This window comes from Penicillium manginii, assembly GCF_028828005.1.
Source record: "Penicillium manginii strain IBT 31320 chromosome Unknown utg000004l:1.0-7231830.0:1.0-7236170.0, whole genome shotgun sequence".
NCBI lineage: Eukaryota > Fungi > Ascomycota > Eurotiomycetes > Eurotiales > Aspergillaceae > Penicillium > Penicillium manginii.
In genome coordinates, this window is record NW_026643105.1 from 5158321 (window position 1) to 5183529 (window position 25209).

General features: G+C 50.9%; 8 protein-coding genes across 8 annotated transcripts; 3 read left to right on the forward strand and 5 right to left on the reverse strand.

The window, feature by feature from the left end:
• Positions 1-141: 141 nt before the first annotated feature.
• On the forward strand, positions 142-858 carry N7533_005634 (phosphatidylglycerophosphatase; the record flags this gene model as incomplete). Its single annotated transcript, XM_057102284.1, has 1 exon — positions 142-858. One exon carries the CDS (start codon positions 142-144, stop codon positions 856-858), a length of 717 nt encoding a protein of 238 aa, XP_056961914.1.
• A 1374-nt stretch (positions 859-2232) lies between these two features.
• On the reverse strand, positions 2233-4182 carry N7533_005635 (homeobox domain-containing protein; the record flags this gene model as incomplete). Its single annotated transcript, XM_057102285.1, has 3 exons — positions 2233-3557; positions 3618-3817; positions 3872-4182. 3 exons carry the CDS (start codon positions 4180-4182, stop codon positions 2233-2235), a joined length of 1836 nt encoding a protein of 611 aa, XP_056961915.1.
• Positions 4183-6777: 2595 nt separating this feature from the next.
• Positions 6778-8317, reverse strand: N7533_005636 (Zn(II)2Cys6 transcription factor; the record flags this gene model as incomplete). The annotated part of the gene is made up of 2 exons (XM_057102286.1): positions 6778-7973; positions 8026-8317. The coding sequence occupies 2 exons, from the start codon at positions 8315-8317 to the stop codon at positions 6778-6780; spliced, it is 1488 nt and encodes a 495-aa protein (XP_056961916.1).
• Positions 8318-9388: 1071 nt separating this feature from the next.
• On the forward strand, positions 9389-10048 carry N7533_005637 (C40 family peptidase; the record flags this gene model as incomplete). The annotated part of the gene is made up of 3 exons (XM_057102287.1): positions 9389-9714; positions 9779-9880; positions 9934-10048. 3 exons carry the CDS (start codon positions 9389-9391, stop codon positions 10046-10048), a joined length of 543 nt encoding a protein of 180 aa, XP_056961917.1.
• Positions 10049-10279: 231 nt separating this feature from the next.
• Positions 10280-11876, reverse strand: N7533_005638 (uncharacterized protein; the record flags this gene model as incomplete). The annotated part of the gene is made up of 4 exons (XM_057102288.1): positions 10280-10522; positions 10580-11032; positions 11090-11436; positions 11510-11876. 4 exons carry the CDS (start codon positions 11874-11876, stop codon positions 10280-10282), a joined length of 1410 nt encoding a protein of 469 aa, XP_056961918.1.
• Positions 11877-13317: 1441 nt separating this feature from the next.
• On the reverse strand, positions 13318-14062 carry N7533_005639 (uncharacterized protein; the record flags this gene model as incomplete). Its single annotated transcript, XM_057102289.1, has 2 exons — positions 13318-13751; positions 14038-14062. The coding sequence occupies 2 exons, from the start codon at positions 14060-14062 to the stop codon at positions 13318-13320; spliced, it is 459 nt and encodes a 152-aa protein (XP_056961919.1).
• A 2934-nt stretch (positions 14063-16996) lies between these two features.
• N7533_005640 (CAAX farnesyltransferase subunit beta RAM1) lies at positions 16997-18976 on the reverse strand (the record flags this gene model as incomplete). The annotated part of the gene is made up of 7 exons (XM_057102290.1): positions 16997-17258; positions 17326-17604; positions 17656-17773; positions 17842-17969; positions 18042-18116; positions 18181-18336; positions 18660-18976. 7 exons carry the CDS (start codon positions 18974-18976, stop codon positions 16997-16999), a joined length of 1335 nt encoding a protein of 444 aa, XP_056961920.1.
• Positions 18977-20854: 1878 nt separating this feature from the next.
• Positions 20855-23225, forward strand: N7533_005641 (Zn(II)2Cys6 transcription factor domain-containing protein; the record flags this gene model as incomplete). Its single annotated transcript, XM_057102291.1, has 2 exons — positions 20855-23063; positions 23125-23225. The coding sequence occupies 2 exons, from the start codon at positions 20855-20857 to the stop codon at positions 23223-23225; spliced, it is 2310 nt and encodes a 769-aa protein (XP_056961921.1).
• Positions 23226-25209: the final 1984 nt, after the last annotated feature.

The window sequence follows — 25209 nt, forward strand, 5'->3', positions numbered from 1 at the left end:
CCCTCCTTTCCGCTTTGGGCCACTCTTCTCCGCGAAAACCAACCACAACCACAACCAACCTCCATAATCTTCATGGATTTACTACAATAACCCCTCCACCTTCACGTCAGACCTCTGGAATATCTGATCGCATACGCAGCTATGGCTGGCTCACCCAATTCCAACCTCCGCGCCTTCAACCACGCCGTCCACACCCTCCTCAAACAACCCGCCCAGTTCCTCCCACACCTCACAATTCCAACCTTCACGTATCTCCCAGAGGAACTAGGGCCACACCTTGTCCCTTCAGACCCAAATACCTCAAAGACAAAAATCCCGACAATCAGAGCCCTGGTCCTAGACAAAGACAACACGCTGTGCCCCCCCAAAACAACAACCTTCCCACCCCAAATCCTCTCCAAACTCGCCGCCCTCCGACAATCACCAACATCCCCATTCCGCCACCCAAACAGCATCCTTATCGTCTCCAACCGCGCAGGAAGTCACTCAAAATACGACCATGAGATCTCATCCCTAGAGTCCCAGCTCGCGCACCTCTCAATCCCAGTCTTCCGACTCCCCAATGGCGTGGAGAAGAAGCCGTTCTGCGGGGACGAAGTTGTCCAATGGCTTCGAGAGCGAGAAGTTGTTGATTCACCGGATCAAATTGCCGTTGTCGGGGATCGTTTGGGGACAGACGTCGTTATGGCGGGCTTAATGGGGTCGTGGAGTGTTTGGTGTAAAGAGGGTGTTTTTGAGCCCGGTGAGGTTGGGAAGCCCGAGCGTAATATCTTAGAGAAGATGGAGTTTTGGGTCGAGAAATACTTGAGGGGGAAGGGTTATAAGGCACCAATGCCGAGAGGTTGGGAGGAGGCGTAGATGGTTTTGTACTATTGGGATTGTCCAAGTTTGTAGGATATGATATTGAAGCACCTACCAGTATATACCCGAGCGGCGTGTACATTTGCATTTTTGACACAATTATCTAGGTACATTCCAATACCTAAGCCTCAAAATTTCAAGCTGTCTTCCAAGTTTTCTTTTCTTTTCTTTTTTTGGGCATACTAACTACTACGACCTAGTAATAATAGTAAAACTTGGAACTCCCGAGGTCTGCTCACCTGGGTAGTGGAGGCTACCCACCTGGGCATCCATACCGAGTCCTCAGGTAGGCATACCTAGGTGCTAGTACGACTAGTAGTATTACGAGCTACGAAAAACTTATGAAGTTCAATCAATAAGGAATGCAGTATCTTAACCACGGAGTGATCATGCTTAGATATATCTCAGTACTATGCTTGACAAACAAAAAAGTAGATTCGGGCCCAAACATCAATCTCCCACTATACTGCCAGACCAGCGCCCTCTTTCAGCCTCCAGAAGCCCAGACAGAGAATATCTCAACTCAGGCCGAACCCCTGGAAACAACGCCAGTATCGTCAGGCCCAATGAAGACCGACAAGACAGCTCATGCGAAAAGACAGGCTCCAAAACTCATAAAAGAATGATCATCAAACACGAGGGGGATGGTATGCAAAGTGTCAGGTCACAATGGAATTGAATCCTGGAACAAGTCAAGTCTGATATGCCGCCCTCGGCTAAGCCAAAAAACATTCAAACAGAAAAAAAAAGTAGAAAATGAAAAGGAAATTCAAGGGGGGGGTTGGAAGTCGCCGTCCAAGCCGGTCGGTCTGTTTGGCATAACCGCGTAAAGGGGCCACTGGCCAGCTAACCAAGGCAAGAAAAAGAAAAAAAAAGGAAAAGTTGGTTTGCTGACCAGGGCTGAAAAGAGGAAGTTCAGAAGTAGAAGAAAAAAAGGGCAATCAATAATTCGACCGGGACATCCGGGAAACATTGAGAGGGTAGAATGTAGCAACAGTAACCAGAAAAAATGGTAAAAGAAGTAGCAAAAACTCGCTATAGGACCGGCCCCAGAATGGAAAGGGTATTAAAACAACGCACAACAGAAGGGATATATGCCACGCAATGAACAGAAAAAGCAGTAACAAGTCCAGTCGAAATTGCTTTCCCGGCCATCGCCAGCGAGACGCGTTATCCAAACCAGGCCAGACGATCATATTTGCGCCAGCCAGACCCAGATAACCATGGAATACCTCCGAGATGGAAACCAGAAACCACCAACATAAGCGCCGTAAGCACTCCAAAGGCCGTGAAACGTGAAAAGGGGGAATCAAGAGGGGAAAAAAAAAGACTTCAATCAATGTCTGCGGCAGGAGCATTTGATAGCTCCGTTCAGGGCCCGGTAGGCAGGCCGTTTGAGTTGATTTCGTCAAGGTTGACCATGCCATGGTGGGAGTAATCGGCCATCGCTGGGGAGGCGTGGCCAGGCATGCCGTGCATCGGAAGGTCGAAGCTAGGACCATCGTGAGAGACGGCGTAGTTCACGTTATGATGCTTGGGATACATATCGTTGATTGAAAGGCCGTCCTCGGCGAAGTCCGATTGCTGATCATGCGCGAAGCCATACATGTCAGATGATCCGTGAGACATGTTCGACAGAGGAGGAGAGTGGTTGGCAATCATAGGGTCCGCTGGACTGACACCAGAGTAGGGTGATGGCGCATGCGATCCAACAGTGGAAGGGTCGGACGGTCCTGCAGAAATGTACGAAACATTGAACTGAGGAGCCATGCTGGCGACTGGTGTGGAGTCTCCTTGAGCGGCACTGCTAAACATCGACGGGCTGGCAAATTCGGATGGCGAGCCCGTAGTGGTTGCAGACATGGGGTTCTGTCGGAAATCCAACCCATAGCCCTCAGTGTCGATACGTAAATCTGTGGGAAGGGCGTGGACAGACTGCGGGATAGGCGCATAGATTCCAGAGTCGGCGTGGTTGAACGGGGCAGGCGTTTGCGGCATGTGGAAGGAGTGCATGGGGGCTTGCAGGGCAGAGATGTCAACCGCCACCGGGACAGACCGACTACGTTGGCGCTTGTGGCCACGAGCAGCGGGCATATTGAAGCCCAAATGATTGGCGTCCTGGTACAGTCCCACGTAAGGGGCCTGTGCAAATTGATTTGGCTGAGAGGCAGGTCGTTGAATAAAGGGAGGCGACATCGTGGAAGGCGCAGTGGGTGTAGCGGGCACGGCAGGTACAGCAAAGTTGTTGTTGTTGGCATGGTACGCCAAACGGTTTTGGAAAGATTCCAATGATACAAGCTTTGCGAGCTGGACACTCAGAACCTTGGGGTGACCTCCGAGGTGATGAACCATGATTTGGCTCGCTTGCTGTTCCTCAGTAAAATCACCACATTGGTAGAAGCCTCCTGAATTGGATGAATCCATGTAAAACATAGGTGGGCGGTTTAATTCCACCACTAACCCACCAGGTCGAGGTGGCGCACCGTTCGGTCCAGGAGTGGGGTCCCCTGTCTCCAATGTGATGTTCTTGATATGGGCGAAGGGGTACTCGATTTTATAACCAGCGGAGTCGTTGTTGATATAATATGTCATGCAGGCCTTGTCTGGTGAGTAAAAAACCACCAGGTCCATGGCATTCTGGCCGATGCGCCGCCAACTACCGATAGTCAGGGAACGGCAGGTGAAATGCGAAATGACTGCTACTTGTTAGCAGATTGTTGACAACATGTCGCGCTCAGATAATTGTAAACACGTACCAACTTTCCCAGTAGGGCTAGTCTCATTCGCATACATGCTGGGAGCTCCATATCCTGCCGAGCGGCCAAAGGGGTCTCGGGTTCCGGGTTTGGTGGGATCGAATTGCATCGCAAGGTAATGGCGCATTGACTCGGGAATTGAATCGCAGCCTTCGCCAGTCTCGATGCTCTTCTTCGCAAGCATCTTGATTTTCGCGCGACTAATATGGTCAGCAATTGATATTCTAGGGCTGCCACCGTTCTTTAGGACCTACCGGTTCTGGAACCAAATTTGTACTGATCGCTCGGTCATATTGATATCACTTGCGATTCGTTCCCGGGTAGCAGCGGTGGGTGTAGGGTTCTTGTTGAATTCGACTTCGAGGGTGACGAGTTGATCTTGCGTGGCCCGTTGACGCTTGTTGTTCTTCTGTTGTTGAGTCAATGTGCTCTTGCGCGGTGGGCGACGCGCAGAATTGGCGGTTGTGACACTTGAGGTCGAAGGCGAAGGAGTGGAGTTTGTTGGCGAGGATGAGACAGCGGTATGCGCGCCTGTCAAGTCAGGCGTTTCTGTAAAGGAGGACATTTTCAATGTTGCGACACAGTGAGAAACCCAAGTATTTCGAATAATCTGCCGGTGATTATGTCGCGAAAGTGATCCAAGTAGTCCTGTGTGTCTTTTTTTATGACTTTTTTGATTGTGGATGCCGTGTGTGTTTCAAATGGTGGAAAGGCTTGAAGCGTGACGATCCGGCCGACAAGTAGAGATGGTGTGTAGAAAATGAGGAAGAGTCTTCCGAGTGTTGTTCTCTCGAAGCAGCGTCAAGCGCGAGAGGATAGTTCAAAATGAAAGGAAGGGATTCCGATGAAGGATCGAGTCGAGTCAAGTCGAGTCGCGATCGATGCTGGGCAGAAACCGGGGGGGGTTGGGTGGTAAGGGCGCGTCGCAGAGGCGTCCCGTGTAAAGGAAGGTGGGATAAGTAAAAGGCTGGCCTATGCAGCAGGAAAAGAAAGGCGATTGATTCAGTGATCGACCTGGTCAGAGAAAGACTAGGAGGTCGGATGGCTGGAATCGCAAGGCCTGGTTGAATCGATCAACGGGGTGGGAACGTGGAATCTCTTCTGGTCTTTTTTGGGGGAAAAGGATAGGAGAAACCAGTTCGAAGGAAGTAAAAGAATGGGGGTAGGGGATGGGATGGGGGAAATAATAAGGAGCGATACGGTCGTCGTGAAAGAGTGAAACGAACGACCTAGTCGGCAAAAAGAAAAGAAGGGAATGAAGACGACACACGAGAAGAAGAGAGAAGCAGAGAGGAGTGAGAAGCGGACCTGGACACATCAGGAGATGCTGACTACTCCGGTTGGCACTGGCACTGGCGGCGGCACTATTGACAACTCGTGGGTCCCCCCCCGTTCGAACTACTGACTTTCTTGGTTTTTTGGATCTATATCGATGTCATTGGATCCTCCATTCTTAGCATTGCTTCTATCCTGATTATTCCGATCATTTCTTCTCTGCTCTCTGCTCTGCCTTCCTGTCTGTTTGCCCTTGGCCCCCATGCGTCTGCCTGCATCAACACGGGGGGGGGGGGGGGGGGCTGGACACTGTAAACAATGGCACTAGCCTTGCCCTCGTCTTTACACAGAGGACTTGTCCCACTGGTTGTGCGACCGATCTCATCTAGTGTCAGACTGGGGGACTTTGCTCGTCGTGCAATGACCATGGGCATAGACAATAGCCATGGGCACGGTGGCGCCTCGAGAACCAGAGCACCAGTCTCCCTCCACTCTTTTTTCGACCGTCCAGAACCCGCTGGATCGACCGTCCCAAGTGCCGCTGAACGGCATCCAAACACGTGAGATCCGCGGGGGATCTGAAACGTTGGTATGCCCGTGATGCTGGAATATTTGGAGGCCTCGGTCAATACCAAGATTCTTGGATGCAAAAGACCCAACAGGGTATGTTTTGTCTTGAATCTCTCCTTTTCCCCTCGTTTCGTTTCGCTTTTTTTTCTCCGGCACCTGCGCTATCTACTCTCCGCTGTCCACCGTCTGCGCTGTCTGCGCCGCCCGCAGCCCTCCTGCAGTTCTGTTTTGTCGGTCTCAGGGACCAGACAACCCCTGATTCGAGAACCTTTTCAGCCACGACTCCGCTAAGCGCCACCGCTGGTTTTCCCACGGTTGGCAGGGGCTTCTCCGGGGACTTGGAACCAATGAGCGTACAATTGGTTCAATTGTTCTCTGGTCCACGGTGCCCCGAGTCTGCGGACAAGACGGACAGCCATTCAGGTACCCGCACTACCGGCCATCATGATTGGCTTCGACTGCATGACAGGTCATTCCAGACATGGCTTGGTCAAGTTCAGTCCCGGTCTACGGTGTGGTGCAGTGGTGCGGGTTACTGCGACTTTTCAAGGGGTCTAGCCTTGCCATTTTCTTGAGCATTTCTTCCCCCCCTCGGGTTCCGTGCGCTATCTTACTGGGCCCCATTGGTGCGATTGAACCGAGACGACCAGCCTGAGGGACTGCCTGCAGCGCACGTCACAGGTGAGACTCCGTGCGCAGTCGCGTCTTCCGTCGCATCCGTACTTCGTAGACTTTTACTCCGTACCCATAAAGAGGAGTTAGGAAGAATAAGAAGAATGGCCTTGTAGGGAGTACTCTGTACTGCGGTCGGTTTCAGTTCTGGATCTGGTCCTGGTCCTGGGCCAGGAACAGGAAAAGAAAAACCTTGTGGTACCCTCTCTGCCGTAACACAGTCCAGGCCCTTGACCCCATCAGGCCCAGGACTAGGGAGAGGTGTTCTTTGGAAACAGAGTTGGAGATGAAGTGGGCATGGAGATCATTGCCCGGTCGGATAACTCAGACTCTTCTAGTGGCCTGCCCAATTAGGTTAGTGCAAGGTTACAAGCTGCAATCCAAAGTTATACTCCAGACTTGAACTAGGTGTGCGACATCACAGTATTATCAGATTCTATTTTGAATGAAGCATCAAATTGAACGTGCTTGTCTCCCCTAATGTGGGATATGTCATATTATCCCCTTGGGCCAATGCAAGCTTATTTTCACTACGCCTTTGTTAGAGATGACCCACATGTGATGAACCTTGGAACATCGCCACCCCGGATATATTTAGAAACATCCATCTTCATCTCTTCTTGGAAGTTTTCACTCTCTCCAGTCAAAATGCAAACAGACAAGATCCCGCATCTAGGGATTTAATCTGTCTGTCTGCACTCGAAACCGCCTGGTCCGGGTTAATCTCACTCATGTTCTTCAATTGTAACTCGTCCGTGATCTCCCAAACACGCTCCGTGAGTCGCATCGCCATGTTGCGTTGTTGTTCCCGATAGTACTCGGTCATCGACCGATGTTTCTGTCGCACCCAAGCACGGTCGCTCGGGGTGACTGCCTCCCGAGCTGCAAGATAGAATGGTTGCGGCAGCGACGAATCGGGGCCGCAGCCCGTAGAAAGACGATCCATCAGGCCAAAACAGGTCTGCGTGAGTTGCTGGACTCGGCGACTGCGAGTTGGGTCTCGAAAAACGCGTCGCGCGAGTAGTAAATGAGCGGTCCAATAAAAGCACTCTGTGAGAATGTCCAATGGTGGTCGTTCGAGTTCTTCTGACTCCGTCAAGACTGAGGTGATACCTGTATAATGCGAGCCCCATGAGCGGAGATCATTCTCCAACCGATGAGCTTGAGCGAGGAGATCGCTGATCGACGCCTCTTGGTCCAAGCGATCCTCGACGTCACACGCAAGGTGGGCAATCCTCACTAGGAAGCACATCAGAGGCTGGGGACATCCCGTCATCTCGTGGAAAGAAGGCTCTGTCCCGTCCCACCGTGCCGCATCAGGCTGGTGTAGAATGAAGTTGCCAGGTGCGTACGGTCGTCGCTGTCGCGCGATGGCCAGCATCACGTCAACCATGGCGAACCGTTGCACCGCCATCCGGGTGAGGGCGCTGCGTGGTACCTGCTGAAAGTAGTCCAGCGTCTGCATGAGGAATGATGCACATCTGACATGCGGTTCCAAGATCCCGTCCTCTGACTGGGCGACGACAACACCTTGTAGGACAATTGCTGTGAGCAATGCCTCGTGATCACAGTTTCTGGTCGGTACTACTACGTCTCTTGTTTCACAGCCATTCCCGGCTTCAATCAGTCGCAGGTTCTGTCCAATTGTTCGGAGCATGCGTTGTTGACGGTGCGCTGCTGTTGACACGCTGCCCAGGCCAAAGTTGAGCATGTGCTCCGTGGCTATGCAGACTATTGTGTCCAGAAGGACCGGGGATGACAATGCCGTCCAGGAGAGTTGTCGGTATGGATTATCTGGTCCGTCTAGTGCCGGGACGTTGGAAGAGACCAATCTCACATCTAGTCTGTATCAGTGTGAAAATGCCATGTTCCTTACACAACGTAGACATACAGTATTCCCAAGCTGACTTCTCTTCATCGGACTGAAATAAATTGCCCGAAAATAGGGAGAGGGGCCCGCTAGGTCCTCCTGCACTATCAGGTTCCTGAGGCTCTTTGCGAGATCGATGCCTCGACACTGTAGGTTGCGCACGACGCACCCATTTCAGCGCCGAAGGATATTGGCAGGTCAATCCTCGCGCAGCGCAGAAGGAACACAGGGGCCGGCTCTCATCGCATTTCTCGTGCTTTTTCCGACATTGCAGACATCCTGCCGCGCTAATGTCAGTGTGGTCCTTGTACATCATGCATGAGTGAAGGCGAGCTTTTTACCGGTTCGCGATCGTGTGAAACGCTCCCCACGGGGCATTCCGTTGATACGGTTGAAAAATACAGTAGTACTCTAATTGATGCAAGGCAGGTGAGATGGCAATATAATTGAAGCGGGGAGTGGACCAAAGGGCAGCCACACTTCCCCGCTTATCGTGACCCGATCACATGATGGAGTTTAGTATACAACGAACAGGTAGGCCCAATGGGGATACCAGAGAGAACGGAAGGGGCCCAGAGTATCATTCAAATTTTAAGCATTGCTTAGTTTCTGTCACTGGATACTAGTAGTCTTTTCACCGCTAGCCTCAATGAGACGACACTGCCAATTCTTCAACTCAAGAGGCAAGTCATCGATTATCTCGACATAGAGACTATTTCATCAAAAAAAAGCCTTCTAAGAAAACTCGAGAGAATAGAATAGCGTACTTGTTGTCAAGGATTTTTCCAAAAATAGTCGAAATACGACCGTCGATCTCCAAGCCTTCCGCCAACTCTAGACATGCTCCCATTGCAAGATCTTGGCTCTCCACTCCTCGTATTTATCACCCCTTGATTGAACTAGGTACGGAATACTTGATTCAGACACGATCGACCCAAACCCAGAGGCGATCAACAAACTTCGATATAATCAACATGTGTTGGACCTCCTGAGCTATTATTGGACATAAACTTATCGTATTTTCTAACAAGTAAAAGGTATTTCTCTGGACCCTCACTGTCTGGTCAGGAAATCCACCAATGCGTGGCCGTGATTTCGTGCACTTTGATCATTTGGTTTGCCTGGCCCCCAGAGTTTCATCAGTCCTCTGCAGATTCATTCCTATATTGATTCGCAGATCTTCATTTGGATCCAGTGGAAACACGATGTTACATACTTGGCAATCAAAAGTTGAATCACTATCATTCCAGTTCCTCATGGCTATTAAAAGTCGGATCAGTTGGTGAATATTTAAACCCCGATATCCCTCATAACTCACGAACGCAACCTCAAACAAACAACTTGAATCTACAACTCATCATTTTCAATCAAGAATTCCACAATTATGAACTTCTTCGTCGCTACTTTTCTAGTCACCTTGGTCACTAGCGCCGTTGCGGTGCCCCATTCAAACATCTCTTCCTCCGACGTTGGAAAGAAGATCCTATCTACAGCTATGACAGCCAAGGGAACGCCCTATGCTTGGGGTGGTGGTGCCTGCAGCGGGCCTACTGATGATCAGCCTCCTTATGATTACGGCGATGTTGGCTATGACTGCTCCGGTCTCGTATGCTGGGCCGTCTGTAAGGTGACTGGCCGCGATCTTTTCACCGAGGGGCTCCGAGTGACCTCTTCCATGTATTGTGCATCTGAGAGTAAGCTGGAATATAAGTGAGTGTGTTCCCTTCGGGTTCATAAATTTGCAAGTCATCGCAGCTTATCAAAATGTCCGCAGGAAATATCCCCTTTCTCAGCGTCGTGCCGGAGATGCCATTTTCTTTGGTGGTGAGTGTGATTGCAATGACCGCAGTAGTATTCATCACGTCGGACTTATGATGTGAGTTTCAATGTAATGATTTTCCGACTCTTTGAGGCTGACTCGGGACTTAGGGATTCTGGCGATCGCATGTGGAATGCTCCCAATGATCGTGTCAATCAGGTTCAAGAAAACAGTATCAAGGGTTTTGGCGAGAAACCTTGCCCTTATGTTATTCGCTTTACATAATAGGGGGACTGTGTTTATCCTTGAGGGTATAATTTAAATATAACTGCGCCATACTCTGATAGAACTGGATTCCAAGACGTGCCAACATCCCGGGAATAGAGTATTGAATAGGTACCTTTCAACTCGACAGCAGGAATTCTGGTAGCTAAGAAGCAACAATCATTAAGGAAAGCTCCCTACATAATTGTAGAAGCGACACGAGGAGTCTCAACTCTCATACCTAGGTACCACTCAACCGAGAACTTCCTGAATCACCTTGGATGTACGATCGACAATCATTTCAATCTCCGCTTTGGTGGTGTTATAAGGTGGAGCCAAGCAAATATGATCGCCATTAACTCCATCTGCGCCGCCGTTACCTGGCATGAGTGAGATTGCGTACTCCGGTTTCAGGCCAGTTGTGTGGATAGTCCACGCAACTTTCTTGGAAGGAGGATAGGATTCCTTGGTGCTCTTATTCTGCACGAATTCCAACTACAAAAAGGTAAGCTTATCTCAAGACAATGAAAGCGGAAATGAGTCGCCACTTACAGCCCAGAAAAGACCTCGGCCACGAATGTCCCCAACGTGAGGATTGTCGCCCAGTTTCTCGTGAAGAAGACGACCAAGATATTCACCCATTTCACGAACATTGGGAAGCAAGTTGTCTTCTTGGATAATCTGCTGCACTCTACAAGCGGCAGCACAGGAAACAGGATGACCCTGGTATGTCTGACTGTGAGCAAAGGCTCCTGTGCCTAGAGTCAAGGTATCGACGACATGCTTGTTCACCAGAAGACCAGCAATTGGAGCATATCCAGCGCCAAGCCCCTTAGCGATGGTCTGTAGGTCTGGAACGACACCCTCTTGCTCCCAAGCATGGAGGGTTCCGGTGCGGCCCATTCCAGACATCACTTCGTCTAGTATGAGTAAAGCCCCATGGCGTTCGCAGACTTCTTTCATGGCTTTCAGATAGCCAGGGAGCGCAGGAACACATCCTAGTGTCTTTATATAGTTAGTCAAGATTTGCTCAGTCACGGTCCAGAATTAAGTTGAACTTACAGCTCCAGACATGGTCTCTGCCACGAACGCACACACTGTGTCTGGCCCCAGACTCTGAAACTTGTCCTCCAGCTCCTGCGCTAGTCTTGCAACGTAGCTCTCCGTACTTTCTCCCTCCTTCATGTCACGGTATGGATAGCATTGCGATACATGGTGCACGTTCTTGGTCAAAATGCTCTCATAAATAGCTCGACGGGCAACGTGATGGCCAACGGCGAGGGAGCCAAGGGTATTGCCGTGATAAGATTGCGTGCGCGAAATGAAGTTCACTCGTTGAGGCTGCGGGGTAGAAAGCTCTCTGAAGTACTGCATAGCCATCTTGACCGATGCTTCGACGGCTTCGGTACCTGGGCAGATAGAGATATGAGTCAGTGATCAAAATAGTTATCCGGCGGAGGATGACGACTAACCTGAGCTCACGATGAAGGCTCGAGACATCTTGCCACCGGTAGAGTCCACCAGGATCCTGAGACAGATTCTCTGCCGCATTGTTGGTGAAGTATAGAGAGTAAACGTAAGGAATCTTCTGTAGCTGTTCCATGATCGCATCATGCACACGTTTATCGTTGTGGCCGAGGCAAGATACGGCTGCGCCGCAGGTGGCGTCTAAGATTTCGAGGCCATCATCCGTGATGAGATAGCTGCCCCTTCCACCGACGATATTGAGAGGCTTCTGACGAAGTTGGTGGTAGAGAACGCCGCTATCATTGGTAGATTTAACCTTCAGTTCATTCCCAGCTGCGGCTGGGGTGGGCGAAGCAATAGTCTCTGCTTGGTAGTCACCCATAATGGAGTCGATATTTGTGAGAAGAATAGTATTATTCACCCCAAAAGCTTGAGGCAGTTGGAACCTTGGAAGGATTTGTGGGTGTATATGTGTGTCAGGAGATTATAAGGGAGTTGAAGAGATACTATCTTTTGAATTGGCCGGTCGTACCTAAACTTATATGTGCTTTCCTGGGGCTGGTCGTAAATGACTTCTCCACGTCCCAAGGCATACAACAGCAACCCTTCAGGTTACTATTGGCTAATGATAACTCATGGAGCCCCGATTCAAACGCCATGGCTTGAGTGTCTTCTACAAAGCTCCAAGTTGTGGTTAGGTATGCGAATTTTGTGGTTTATCGACAAAAACACTAATCCCGAAAGGGAAATCTTTGTCGGACCCACATGGTGCGCCATCCAATTGGAATCGACTCCCAAGGGATATCGTTGCAGATCGGCAGATCGGGCGATAAGAAATCCGTCCTTGACCTTCGAGACCGAAACACCTTGCGGGGAGGCTACGTCCAGAGCCTCTGGCTATGTTCGGCGAACCTGGCTCCTCACATTTTGGATTGGCTATCAGTGCCGCCTACGCCGCTACGGTATTTGGGCCGGGCTGTGATTCGTTCAAAACACCATTCAAAATTGTATTTAGTAAGGGTCGTGTAGTCAAGGCAAACTGCATCTGTTAAAATTCTATCTACCTACCTAGTAATGATGTAGGCAAAGTCAATAGGTCAGAATGAAAAATAGCTAGGGTAGTTACAGGTAAAACTGCTAGTACTAAATACCTAGTAGGTGGTAGAGACTACAAACTCATACCTAGGTAGGAGGCTTCCAAGGTTCCATTGCGCGTTACGCCCAGGTGTCCAGGCGGTCATAAGACATCACTCAGACACTGCATAAACCCAATTTGAACCTCATATTACCAAATAAGTGTTATTCCTGTCATGAAGTCCCTTTTCACTAAATTGGAACCTCGGGACAGGTAGAGATGAGATGGCTCTAGTACGCATGGTGAATAAAGCCAAATAAGACAAATGGCAAGAAAAATTCGAGCAAGCGATAATCGAAGGCCATCATAAAAGTCTCTGGAACAAAATAACCACACAATCTCACTGAATCGATCGCTGACCACCACAATGATGCAAATATGCCAATAGAAATCATAACCAGGGCCTGAACCCCGTCAAACCCATCATCTATGCATCCATTATCCCAGACAATTCTGTCCAGTGACAATCCACAAGACGCATCATCTGAGAGCCGGAGCTTTTCCATCTATGAAAAGAAGCAGAACGCGAAGAAGACAGCAAATACATTCCCACGAAAAGCAACACGCATGCAGAAAGCCATCGTCATAAGTCATAACATCATCACCATATTTCAGAAAGGCCACACGAGCGGAGGTCCAAGTCTGAGCCAGTAATTCGATCTCTGCCCCTTTCTCCCCAATATCAAACCTAAGCCTCCTGCCTCGAATAAGCCAGCTCCCTCGCCGAGCCAGGCACCCCACTAACAATGACCCTCTCCCCGCGCTCAAGCATAACCATTCGCTCCGGACTACTTCCACCACTCCAGCTGCCCCCATAACTGCTAACCGAGGTATCCGTATCGTCGTCTCGACTGGACTTGCGCCCCGTGCCAATCGCAACGGGGATCCCCTGCACGACGCCGCCGTGGTTAGTACCGGCCGGGTACTTGCCGTCGTTGACGGAAAAATTGCGGCAGATCAGGTACGCGCGCATGGCGGCGCTTTCGCGGGCTAGCTCTTCGCTGCCGTAGATTGCGTCAGTCTGATACTCGCGGTTGTTGACGCGAACGACGCAGGTGAAGCCAGTTGGGGAGGTGTAGGCTTCGTAGGAGGGTTCTGGCCAGCGGCGGCGGCGACAAAGGCCTGTTTTTGTTGGTTAGCGGGTTGCTGTGTACTAGTAAATAGCTGCCAGTGGTTTTGGACCTCTTGTACCCAGGTGTATATGGAAATATCAAGGGGGACATGAGGTTATCAGACCAGGGAACGGCTTGTGTCATGGTGCTAGTATCCGTGATGCGGGGGGGGCTCTCTGGGGTCTCAATCGCGATTTGCACCGGGAAAGACACAGGCGAGGCCATTGGTTCAAGTTTGGGACGAGGTGCATTGGCAGCAGGAGCCGATGAGGCTCGTATGCGTTGGATATACGTACTTGCAAGGTAGAGAATATAGTACATCTCGGCGGAGTGGATCTTCAACGGCGGAAATAGCCACAGGGAATAGAGATAGAACGGAAAGCGGCGTTGCCACTGTCGACTTCGCAATATGAGGCGCGGCTAGCCCGACAGCATTGAAGGGATTGGCTGATGAAGTGTGAGACGGGAGACGGGTAGGGCTGAGGCGGAGCTGCGGAATGGAACTGCAGCTACAAGATATGCGGATGGCGATGCCCAACGGTGCTGTTGTCTATCATAGACTAGGCGAGCCGAGATCCGGAATAGTGGGATCTGGTCGTTTTTTTTCTTCCTTCTTGCTTCTTTGATTCAATGCTGACTGGTGGTTTTGCTGGTTGTAATTTTGACTTTCTTTGTTGGGTTGGGACTTTCTTCTTTTATTTCCGGTGCTTCCTTTCCGATTCAAGCCTTTTTTTTTGGAGGGGTAGTTTGTTCCACGAAAAAGATGGCCGAGACAAACTGCTAATGAGAATGTAACCAATCTGCTCACCACTCTAAGATTAGGAGGATATGGGAAAGGTGAGGTAGGGAGAGTAAGGGAGAAAGAAGGTGTGAATGAGGAACCAAAGGCTTGAAAAAGGCATTAGAAAGATGCCACGCCACACACACATATACTGAATACACGTCCCCCTCCGTATCACACAGGAAGGCAAAAATACAGGACGAGGTTTTGGTGCAAACAAAGCAGAAAATTAATTTTCATCAGACCTCCAGGGCTCGCAAGCTATGCTTAATGCTGGTTTTTTTTCCCCTCTACCGGAAACGGGTGGGGCATCTGCGTTGATACCGAGTCATACCATGTGTTGTCCCCAGTGTATTCAATACCTCTATGCGCCATCACAAGAAGAGTAGCGACGGAGGTAGAGGATCCAAGAGGGGGGACAAGGAATTGGACGGTTGCAATCGAGACAGCGCACAAAGGAGGCAAAAAAACTCAGTACCGAATACCTCACTAGGATCATACTAGAAGGCTAGGCTTACGGAGAGGGGGTTAAAGGAAAATCATATTTGAATTCTGCAGGAAGGATTCGACACCGTTGTCTCAGTAGTCGCTGCAGAAACCTGAACAGGTAAAAGATAGGACGGAGGAAACCGTTTCTCCTGGAATTTAGCATCCGCTTGAGCAGTCTAAGAAATTAGAGAGGGGGCTTACCGGGACCGAAGTACCCTGGTCCTATGTAAAGTATGTAAGAGGGGACCATTGCTCTAATTCTGATACATCCTGAGAGAAAAACAAAAGAAACTCTCGGGTCACCCTGGAACATGAGGTCCGGGTTCAGGCCCGGGAAGAACGGGAAATGTGTTGATGGGAATTCGAGTCGTATTGAGGTACAACGCTCATAGGAAAGCATGTCATGGATGTCACGGGAATGCGGTGACCAGATTGGCTGCGAACGAGGGGGAAAGGTCTCAATGGCCCAGGCTGTTACTCTGAAAAGGGCCCCAGGGCAGGGTCAGTGGGAAGCATCGTACTGTAAGTGTGCTGCGGTATGTTTTCTCGGTGGGTTTGGAAGCAATGATGCGCTGGCATAGCTGTTTGCCAGTCGAATCAAGCCGAATGGAGGCACGCCCTCTCCGGGGCCCAGTGGGCTTAGGGTTCCCCCGCCTGCAATTCGCCGATCGAAACAAAGGGCTCGGAGACTAAGCAGCTTATCCCGGTGCTTTGTCTCGAGGCCTGGTCCTAGACTTGGACTGTGACTGAGTTCGTAGGTTGAGGAATGGGATAGCTCGCCCTTTTTAGTCGACCAAATCTAGTACCTGACTTGAAGCCATCAAAATATGCGGCGACTGGGGTGGTCTCGTCAGGGGCCAGAGAGCGGACAGTCGGTACTGGGTAATGGGGATAATCTGCAGAAACGGAACAAGTCCATTGCCCCTCGGGTCGTTTGAGTTTTGGCTTGGGCCTTTTCCATCGCCCCGCAGTAAACGCAGTATGAAATTTTGCCGCTGGATCTTCCTGGAGGCGCGCTGCAGGAATCCACCGCAATATGGGCGTGATTGGAGCACTCTGTTGGCGCCAAGGAGGACCCGGGTTCGACGATGTTGTGCAGAGCGCGTCTGGAATTGAGATCCTTTGGAATTTTCATCATACTAGTAATCGTATTTTTGAACCTCAGGATGTCAAAGTTCACCAAGGTTAGTATTTTGTCCCTGTCAATCCACCCAGAGATGGACTGGAGGAGATCCGATCAATTTCGGAGCTCGGGATCACAGCCTCGAATGGAATCGAACGAACAAAGTTACTCGACAGGCATCAGACGCAGTGATGAGCTGGCATGCAGTGGGGGAGCAATTTATTTGCAGTGACGATGAATTTTGCCGAGTTGGGCCTCGTGCAGGTTAGTGAATGGCAAACGGTGTTCATTTCGCTGCAGTTGAGAGGGGCGGCTACAGAGTACTAGTAGGTACTCGTTGACGTTTAGTTCACTACTCCGTACGGAGTATATACTGACATTTGCATCTAGAGTCACATCCAGACGTTGATGCAATGAGAACGCCAAATTTCCGAGTATCCTAAACTCTTTCTTTGGACTAAGAGATAAATTAATTACAACGTGTGCAATCATTACCGATGTCGCACTGGCCAGATTGATCCCTTGCATCTCGCATGCCCTGATTCTAGCACTTTCGCTCCTTCTCCTTCTCTCTCCAGCTCGCAAAGCTTGGACTCGTCACCCGCGTGGCTCCCACGGGGTGCCCCGACCGGAGTGAAAAAAAGTAAAAAGTAAAAATGGAATATTATCCCAAGCCCCTTGGACGGAGCTGTGGTGGGCCTCCCCGGCCGAGCTCCTTCTTTAGGTGACCCCTGCAGGTCGGACGCGTTTTCATTCTCAGCCTCCTCGTAAAACTCATGGAGCCGTATCATTCAGTGAAGGTGTTTAGCCAGATATGTCGTGTTTCACCATTGAATGGTGATCAGTTCACTTCCCTCGGCCGCTAGGTTGCAAAGGGTTCCGCTTCATACCAGAGCCGCATCTTTTCGGCAGCTTGGTGCGGGATTACATAGATGGGGTGGAACGCCGTTAATCGGTCGCTTTTCTCAAATACATTTTCCTCGGCGCCAGTTGGTTTCGACTGCCATGAAAATGCCGAGGAGAAATTCTTGTTGGCACAGGGGCTGGAGTCCGTGCGATAATGGTGGTGTTGTGTTGCGCTCAAGCCCGTGAGAACGTAGCAGGTGTGGTAAGCATCCGCATGCCTGAGTGTGACGGTCAGTGACGGCTGCAAACAAATATCAGAGTGCACCCGGGTACACAAGTACTCACTTTCCAGGCTTATCGCGGAGACCTCCTTGGGGGTGTTGGCAGCACGCGAGAATATATCGGTCCAATCCCTCGCGACTGAACAGACTGCCAACCGTCATGGACGGTGCACTGGCAGATTGAGGCTTGCCATCCAATGCAGATTGTAACAGTGGCCAGCATCCGCCAACCCAGTGACTGTAACAACCGTCGACGAGCTTGTTGGTACGTCCGGAAAACCCACCCTCTGGGGCATACTGACGTGCAGATAGCCAAGACAACAGTAGGGGTAAATTCATGTGCCTTAGGTGAAGTCAGTGTGATAGATCTAGCTGAATGGTTGGGAGGTCATACTTTGCAATGGTCTTTTCGGGAGGACCCAAAATGGAAAGACATGCCAATGCACAGAAAGCGTAAGCACCATGCGCTTCAACACCGGGGCTCCCCGAGATACCGCCTTCAAAAGACTGGCCTTTTAGGTCGGATTAATAAATATCGTTGACACAAGCTGCATGCTACTAGAGTAGGAAGATGTCTTACATCGTGACAGATATTCCCCAAGGCCATCTGTAAGATTGTCAAAGCCCGCGAGTCGAGCCTCGGAGGTAGGAGGCAAGCCCAGGGGCAGATTTAAGAGCGATATAATGACTGATGCGCAGTATGCGCCGCTGCAGTGACAAGGAAGATCAGAATGAAACAAGAAAACTTAGATCTTGCACCGATTGAAGCTGATAACTTACCGCACGTCCTCTTCCCCGCCTTCGCAAACGCGAAATCCTCCATCGGCCTGCTTCAAGCGACCCAGCCATTGCCACCTGGAGACTTGGTCAGACGCACGAGCTTAACAAGCTAAGGCAAACCTTTGAGGCGATAACTCACATTGTCTGTCGATCCACCAATGCGAAGGCGTCCGCCCCCCCGACCATTGCGAGCGACAGAACGGCTGCATAGCTACTAGCGAGATGAGATATTTGACCATGGCCGCCACCAAAGCCACCCGTGGGATTCTGCATGGGCCGAATTGATGCAATCACGCTGCAGGAGAGTAGTTAGTGACATGTTTCTCGACGAATCCTGCCTCCTGTCATACTGCAGTCTTCACGACAAAAGGAAGAATAAAAAACGAAGAAAACAAGGAAATAAGCAAAAAAGGAGATAATTCTTATAGAAACGAAACAAAAATAGCATTGGAGCAATGAATGAATCCATAAAACAATTAATTATATGGGTGACGGAAAAGCAAAAATCTCTGCAGCGGTGCCATATGGCCTAGGCGAACGAGCAAAAAAGCAAACAAGGGGAAGAAGAACCAAAAGAGAAAAAAAAGAAATAACACACCGTTGATGAACCCGACTGACATCTTCCCCAGAAGTGTTAATCCTGCCAACCCCCAGTAGATCATCCAGGGGCGGCTAGAGTCCATGGCGACGAAGCCGGCGGGATAGTCTTCCAAGGAATCATAGAGGTATTCGACATGATCGTCGCGTTGCAGGGCAGGTACACCGCATGGATTAAAAGGACCCTTCTGGAGGTCGGAGATACCTTTGAGGAATGGCAGGCATTTGGAGAGGGTTGCGTCCTGCAGATCGGTGGTTTCTGTCACGAGCGGGTCGCGGATGGGCGGCGGCTGCGTGAAAAGGGCTGGGGTCCCCGGGTGAGCTGCTTGGCTAGCCATTTTCCGGCCTTGAGTTGAAGTGGATCGTATGTCCGGGCGTTTCTCCTGATTCTGCTTTTGGTTTTGGGTCTGCTTCTGCGATTTCTGTGCCGTGGTGAGGGGTGCAGTTTTGAGATGTGCGAATGGGAAGCGAACGTTGCGACGTTTCCCCGCGACCGTCGGCATAGGAATTAAGGGGCTTTAATAAAAGAGAAATTTGGTAGATAGTAGAGATGAATCAAAAGGAAGTCAATGGACTCTCAATGGGGTCACCAATTGGGGGAATTATTGATTGTTGCTGGTCCATGAATGCACCCGTCGAGGATTGACGTTGGCATTGTTCCGCCCCCCACTTCCTCCCACTTCCTCCCACTTCCCAATTCGACTTCGACTCTGCTTCAGGGCAGCGGGGCCCAACTCCATACAATGCAATGCAGCCTTTGTCTACATTTGCCAGCATGGCTAACATGCCAACATGCCAACATGCTACAGCCAATGATTCTAAATATGGATCCTTGACAGCGTGCAGGAGTTAAACTGAATCCTCCGGCGCCTGCATGTCACGACTCCACCCATACTTTACATACACGGACGGAGTACACGGGGTTGATGTGATCTATCCAATTTTTACGTCTGCACCCGCAAAGTGGCTAGTGGTGTCATCACCGTGCTACGCCGTGCCTCATCGTGCAGAGTGGCTTATTTTCTTCCCCTCCTTGCTTCTTGCTTGCAGATGGTCCAACCGTGCAAGACCCAACCCCTTCGCCTTCCGAACGATGAAACCTGTCGACAAACTTATTTTCTGCCCGGATTATGATCAAGGTTCATGCTCATGCTCATGCTCATGCTTCTCGCACTTTACCAAAAATGAACTCGCCGAAGCCATGCTTCGCAGAGATCATCATCATCATCATCGGCCTATCCCTGTCCACCTGTTCGGGGCCCGCTCCGGGCCTCGACGCGGCCAATCTACTTCTTGCGGACCAGGTTACGGCGTAGTACTATGAGTATTACTATTCCGTACTGGGACTAAGAAACAGAAAGAAAGAAAAAAAAAAACCTTCTGCATGGCCCCCACCGTCCATGAGGGAATCCCAGGGAGAGACCCTGGAAGATACGAATCACGGGCGTTGTGCACATCACCGACCACGATGATTGGGTCAAAACCGGGATACATTGCACTATCAACGATCGCATGTCAGATCTGCTCATGCACGGTCCTGGAGGATTGTGTGCTGGTCCTTTCTCGGACATGCCTATTGCCACAGCCTTTCAACACTCGGTTACTCCACTGATCTCCCGTCCCGCCATTCCCGTGAGACCGCGGGACTCTTCCTCCACGGTCCCCATTCATCTGGTCCAGCGCTACGGAGTATTTCGTACACCATCTATAAACAAACACCTTCAAAACAAATATCAGAATCTATCCTCTAATCTGACTCATTGGGGTACAGACCAAAAAGAAGATTAAGAATAAGAATCTCATCCCGCCAGGCGACCCGGGGGGCCCAGCGACCCAGGCCGCATTCCGGGCCATGCGGGATCATGGGACCAGAAACTAGCGATTCGCTTTGCCTCTCCAAGTCTCCAATGTCTCCAACTTCAACAAATCTTTGCTGGGCCAACAAATATCGAGGAATCGCAGCCCTCGCGTGGCAGTATGGCCCCATCCATCGACGCCAGTGAGCAAAGCCCACGCATCAGCCAGCCTCCACTCTCCACACGATTTTCCCCCTAGCGCATCTCTGCTCACCGCTGCTTTGTCCCCCCCACCGCCTCACTCGCCCACTTCTCTCATGGCTGTGTGACTCTCTCTGAAGAAGGCCTTTTCATCCAGGCTGGCCCTTTCCCTTCTTCTCCTTCCTGCCTTTCCCACGTTATTGGCATCAACAAGACGCCATGTCAAATGTCGATTTATCCAGCGACGGCCTCATCGGCGTCGATTACGACTCCAGAGCCTATCTCCAGCACACATGGCCTGTAGCGGCCGACCAGCACCCCCCACGGTCAGACGAAGCCCACGACTTATCACCTCTACAAACAAGCGGTCACCCTCTGGAACAGTCGGTGGCCCAGGATCCCAACCTCTTGGTCGACTGGCAATTCCAGCAGCTCCACGCCCCTCACCATCAACAACTATCATATTCGACCGAGGACCATTCGTCAGCACCGCAGTTTACCGCCGCTAGTTATGGCATGGCCATCCAATCCTCCCCGGTGGACCTCATGTCTGGGCCCCACGGACAGATGACCACCGGCTTTGTCGACAGTTCCTATCACCTACCCCTCTCCGCGCCTGTCGATATGGTGCCATTCACCTATCATGACTTCCAGACGGATCTGATGGGGTTCCCGAACTCGCTCACTGATGTCTCATATGCCGCCCCGCACCCGGTTCTAGAGAGTAGTTCGCCGACGGACACCTACCTTGAAGTCCGTTCCCTATCGAGCAGCGATAATGGCTGGAGCACGGTGGATCACCGCCGTTCCTTCGACTTTGGTTTCCCCGAGCAAGGCATATTCGTCAACCCCACTCAGACGTTGCACGACCGCAGTCTCTCAGAATCGTCCTACTCGACTTCCTACGGTAGCTTTGTCGACCTTTCCAATCCGATCAGCTCCCCGAGTTCTGAGAACAACATGGATCTGCCATACAACAACCCCCATGGTGTTAGTCTCGCAGGTACATCGCCAACCAGCAGCTCCATTGTGCGCCACGAGCGCTCCTCGCCGGGATCCCGCTCCCCATCAGCCGTCAGCCCCAGCACCGCCATGGTGCGGCCTATCCCGGTCCCCATCAAGAAGTCTACCTCTCCAACTCGTTCTTCTGGCTCTCAATCTTCAGCATCACCGCCTAGCCGGAAACCATCAAGAAAAAGTCCCATTGCGGCCAAGACCGCGGAGACCAAGGTCCGCAAGCAGTCCCAGACCGGCAAGCCAGACTCTGAGAAGCGGGTTGGTAAGCGGAAGGGCCCCCTCAAGCCTGATCAGCGTAAGCAAGCCAGTGAGATCCGGAAGCTGCGTGCCTGCTTGCGTTGTAAGTTTTTGAAGAAGACCTGTGATAAGGGGGAGCCCTGTGCCGGATGTCAGCCGTCGCACGCTAGATTGTGGCAGGTGCCGTGTACCCGTATCGACATTAAGGAGATCGGGTATTTCATGAAGGACTGGAAGGCGGATTACGAGAGACACATCTCGATGGGATTCTCTGTTGGCAACATTAAGGGGTTCTCGGACCAAGAACGTACCCTGTTCATCACCCATGGTTACGGCCAAATTCTACCCATCAACGCTCGCGAGGTCTACGTCCGTGACGAGCAGTGCTTTACCATCGACTGGGTCGAGACATTGCACCGTGAACCTACACAATATGAAGTCGAGACTGCTAAACTCTCCGCTGGAATGGAGGGTATCTCGCACGCCATGCTGTCCGACTACCTGGACCGACATATCGATGGCAATGGCACCTTTGAAAAGTTCGTAGACGATTACTTTGAAGGAACGCCATTCCTTACCCAGATGCTCAAGACTGCATTCCGCTATTACTACCGGACTAAGCTCCCCGTCATTCGCAAGGCCTTGAAACTGATCATCGCTTACAACCTCACCCTTCATGTTACGATGGTCGAGGGACTGGGCGCCGAGGATGATTTCATGGGCAAGATCCAAGAACCTGGTTCCAAGTTCCGTGGCAAGACCATGGCCCCAGTGATGATCAACTTCCAGATCAAGTGTGCGATGGCGAGCATGTGGCGTGAACTCCAGAAAGATGTCCTGGAGGAGCTCTCATCACTTTACTCGAGTGTGTACAGCGGTGATAAGCTAAAGAACTGGCCGACTATCTTCATCCTGGCCTCAATACTGTTGGCCGTATGGGAGGAGATGCAATTCGATTGCCACTACCGCACACCCGACCAGGCTGCCGTCGACAAGTTCTGCACCGATATGGAAACCACTCCTGTCGGTGTCATTGTCGGTTTGTTCCAGGCCATCTCCCAGAAGCTGCCCCCTTTTACCGAGTGGGACTCGCAGAAGCACCACCAGCTGCTGTATTCTAACCCGGACGTGTGCAACACTATGACCGAGGTTCGCCAACATGTTGAGCAGCACGGTAAGCACATTGATCCGGCTCTTGTCTTTTCGTCCGCTCGGATTACTAACTTCCCTCTCAGAGAGCTATCTGCGTGGTCGCACCGGCACCAAATTCAACCGCGACGACTTTGACTGCCTTTCCAACAAATTTGTTTCCCGCCTTGTTATTCGTGCGAACTAGAGACGACCAGATGATGCGCATGCGCATGATAACGATGATGTTTTCACCCACGACTACTGTTTTCCCTCAGCGACTGCTGTCCAGCGATTGAACATTTTCCCGTCAACAATTTTTGTTTTCGCCACGCCCTGGATGAGAAAAGAATTCAAGAAACTAACCCCTCACGCGAAACGGTCGTGACGATGCGCGAGCGCGTCTCCCCCCGCTCTTTTATGAAACCAACCCCTGGGCTCTCTCCTAGTGAGATCGAACCCCTTGTGCTCTTTGTGACTATTTTTCTTTGCTCCGGTTCTCCCTGTTTCCTTAGCATCGTGGTTCCCAACAACCGCCTATCTTCCAACCTTTCCTTTTTCCTTGGTGTCTGCCCCTGTCAATTGTTTTAGTGTCTTCAACCTCCTGTGTTTTTTACTGTCTTTTGTGGTTATACCTTGCTCGCATAGCTCTCAGCGATGAACGAGGATTATGAACGTTATGACTGTGTACGGCCGACTTATAACTTGTTTCTTTTCTTTTTCATTTCCGTTGTGACAGCACCTGGCTGGTCAACGCTGGTCCCGGTTTCATCTTGAAACTGAGGATTTCTCAGTGTTGGCTGTCTCTCTCCTCGGTCGGGGAGGGATCGTGCCAGGGAAAAAGCGTGGACACAGTGCCCAACTGTGTCCGACTGTTGTCGCATTCTTTATTGTCTCCTGCATCTCTTTTAGTGAAACCGGCGTGCCGAAATGGCGGCCGGGATGGGTGGAATTCTCCTCGCGGCCTGCGTGTCTATATATCCTGAATGGATCTACCATTGCTACTGGCAATTCTAGTAAATGAACATGTTCCCTGTAATTGCAATGTATAGTGTACACACTGCCCAGGTGTAAGTACTGTATGTATCCATGCTCGGCAGTCGTCCGGATCCGGGGTCAGCTGACAGTCACGTGCATGTGTACGTAGTCCACTTCGGGTACATCACTGGGTACCTCGATGGTTTCAGACATTCTCACTGGCCAGAATGTCACTCAAATGGAGTCGATGGTCTAATCTTGTCCTCAAAGGTGGACACGTCCTGGTCCACCCCCTCCTTTTACGATAAGCCCCTACTAACGTCATTGCCCCAGCCACGGCTGCCTTCGTACTTGTTTGTAGCCTACAATGCGCCCCCGGCAACACGGCACCCGTTTCGGAGCGGCAAAGTCTTTGGAAAACTTTGATAGTTATAGCGTCGCGCACTATAGAACCTATTAAAAACCGAAGATGGAGTCTTTCGGCAGGTACCAGCCAATGCCGGGGAGAGCCCGAAGAACCAGAACAGTCCGGTGGCGTCAATGACCCTGTTCCTCTCTTTCTTGACTCATCGTTCTAGCAACTTCCCATACTTTGGCGCTTGTTCTGTTTGTCACTGCCACATCTGACTAAGGAACTCTCGCCCCCTCCCGGCGCTCATACTTAAGACCTCTTCCCCTCTTTCACGTCCCATTCCCTTCTTCCCTCTCTTTCTTCTCACATTCCCCCCTTATCTTACTGCATCAACTCTCCCACCACCACCAGACTATCCGATCGCACTCTCCCCATCATGCAGATCTTCGTCAAGACCCGTGAGTCTCCTTCCTTCCTCTATCCCGACAAGGCCGCATTGCAACCTGGTCGCGATGTTGACCGCCACTTCCCAACATCACATCCCCTACCCTCCTCTCTTTGAATCTTCCTTACTAACTCGCCACAGTCACCGGCAAGACCATCACCCTCGAGGTTGAGTCCAGTGATACCATCGACAATGTCAAGTCCAAAATTCAGGACAAGGAAGGCATTCCTCCTGACCAGCAGCGCCTGATTTTCGCAGGCAAGCAGCTTGAGGATGGCCGTACTCTTTCCGACTACAATATCCAGAAGGAATCCACCCTTCACCTGGTTCTCCGCCTGCGTGGTGGTATGCAGATCTGTATGTGTTCCTCTACTCAGCATCGCCTCACCTAAGAATGACTTGTACTAACTGTTCATA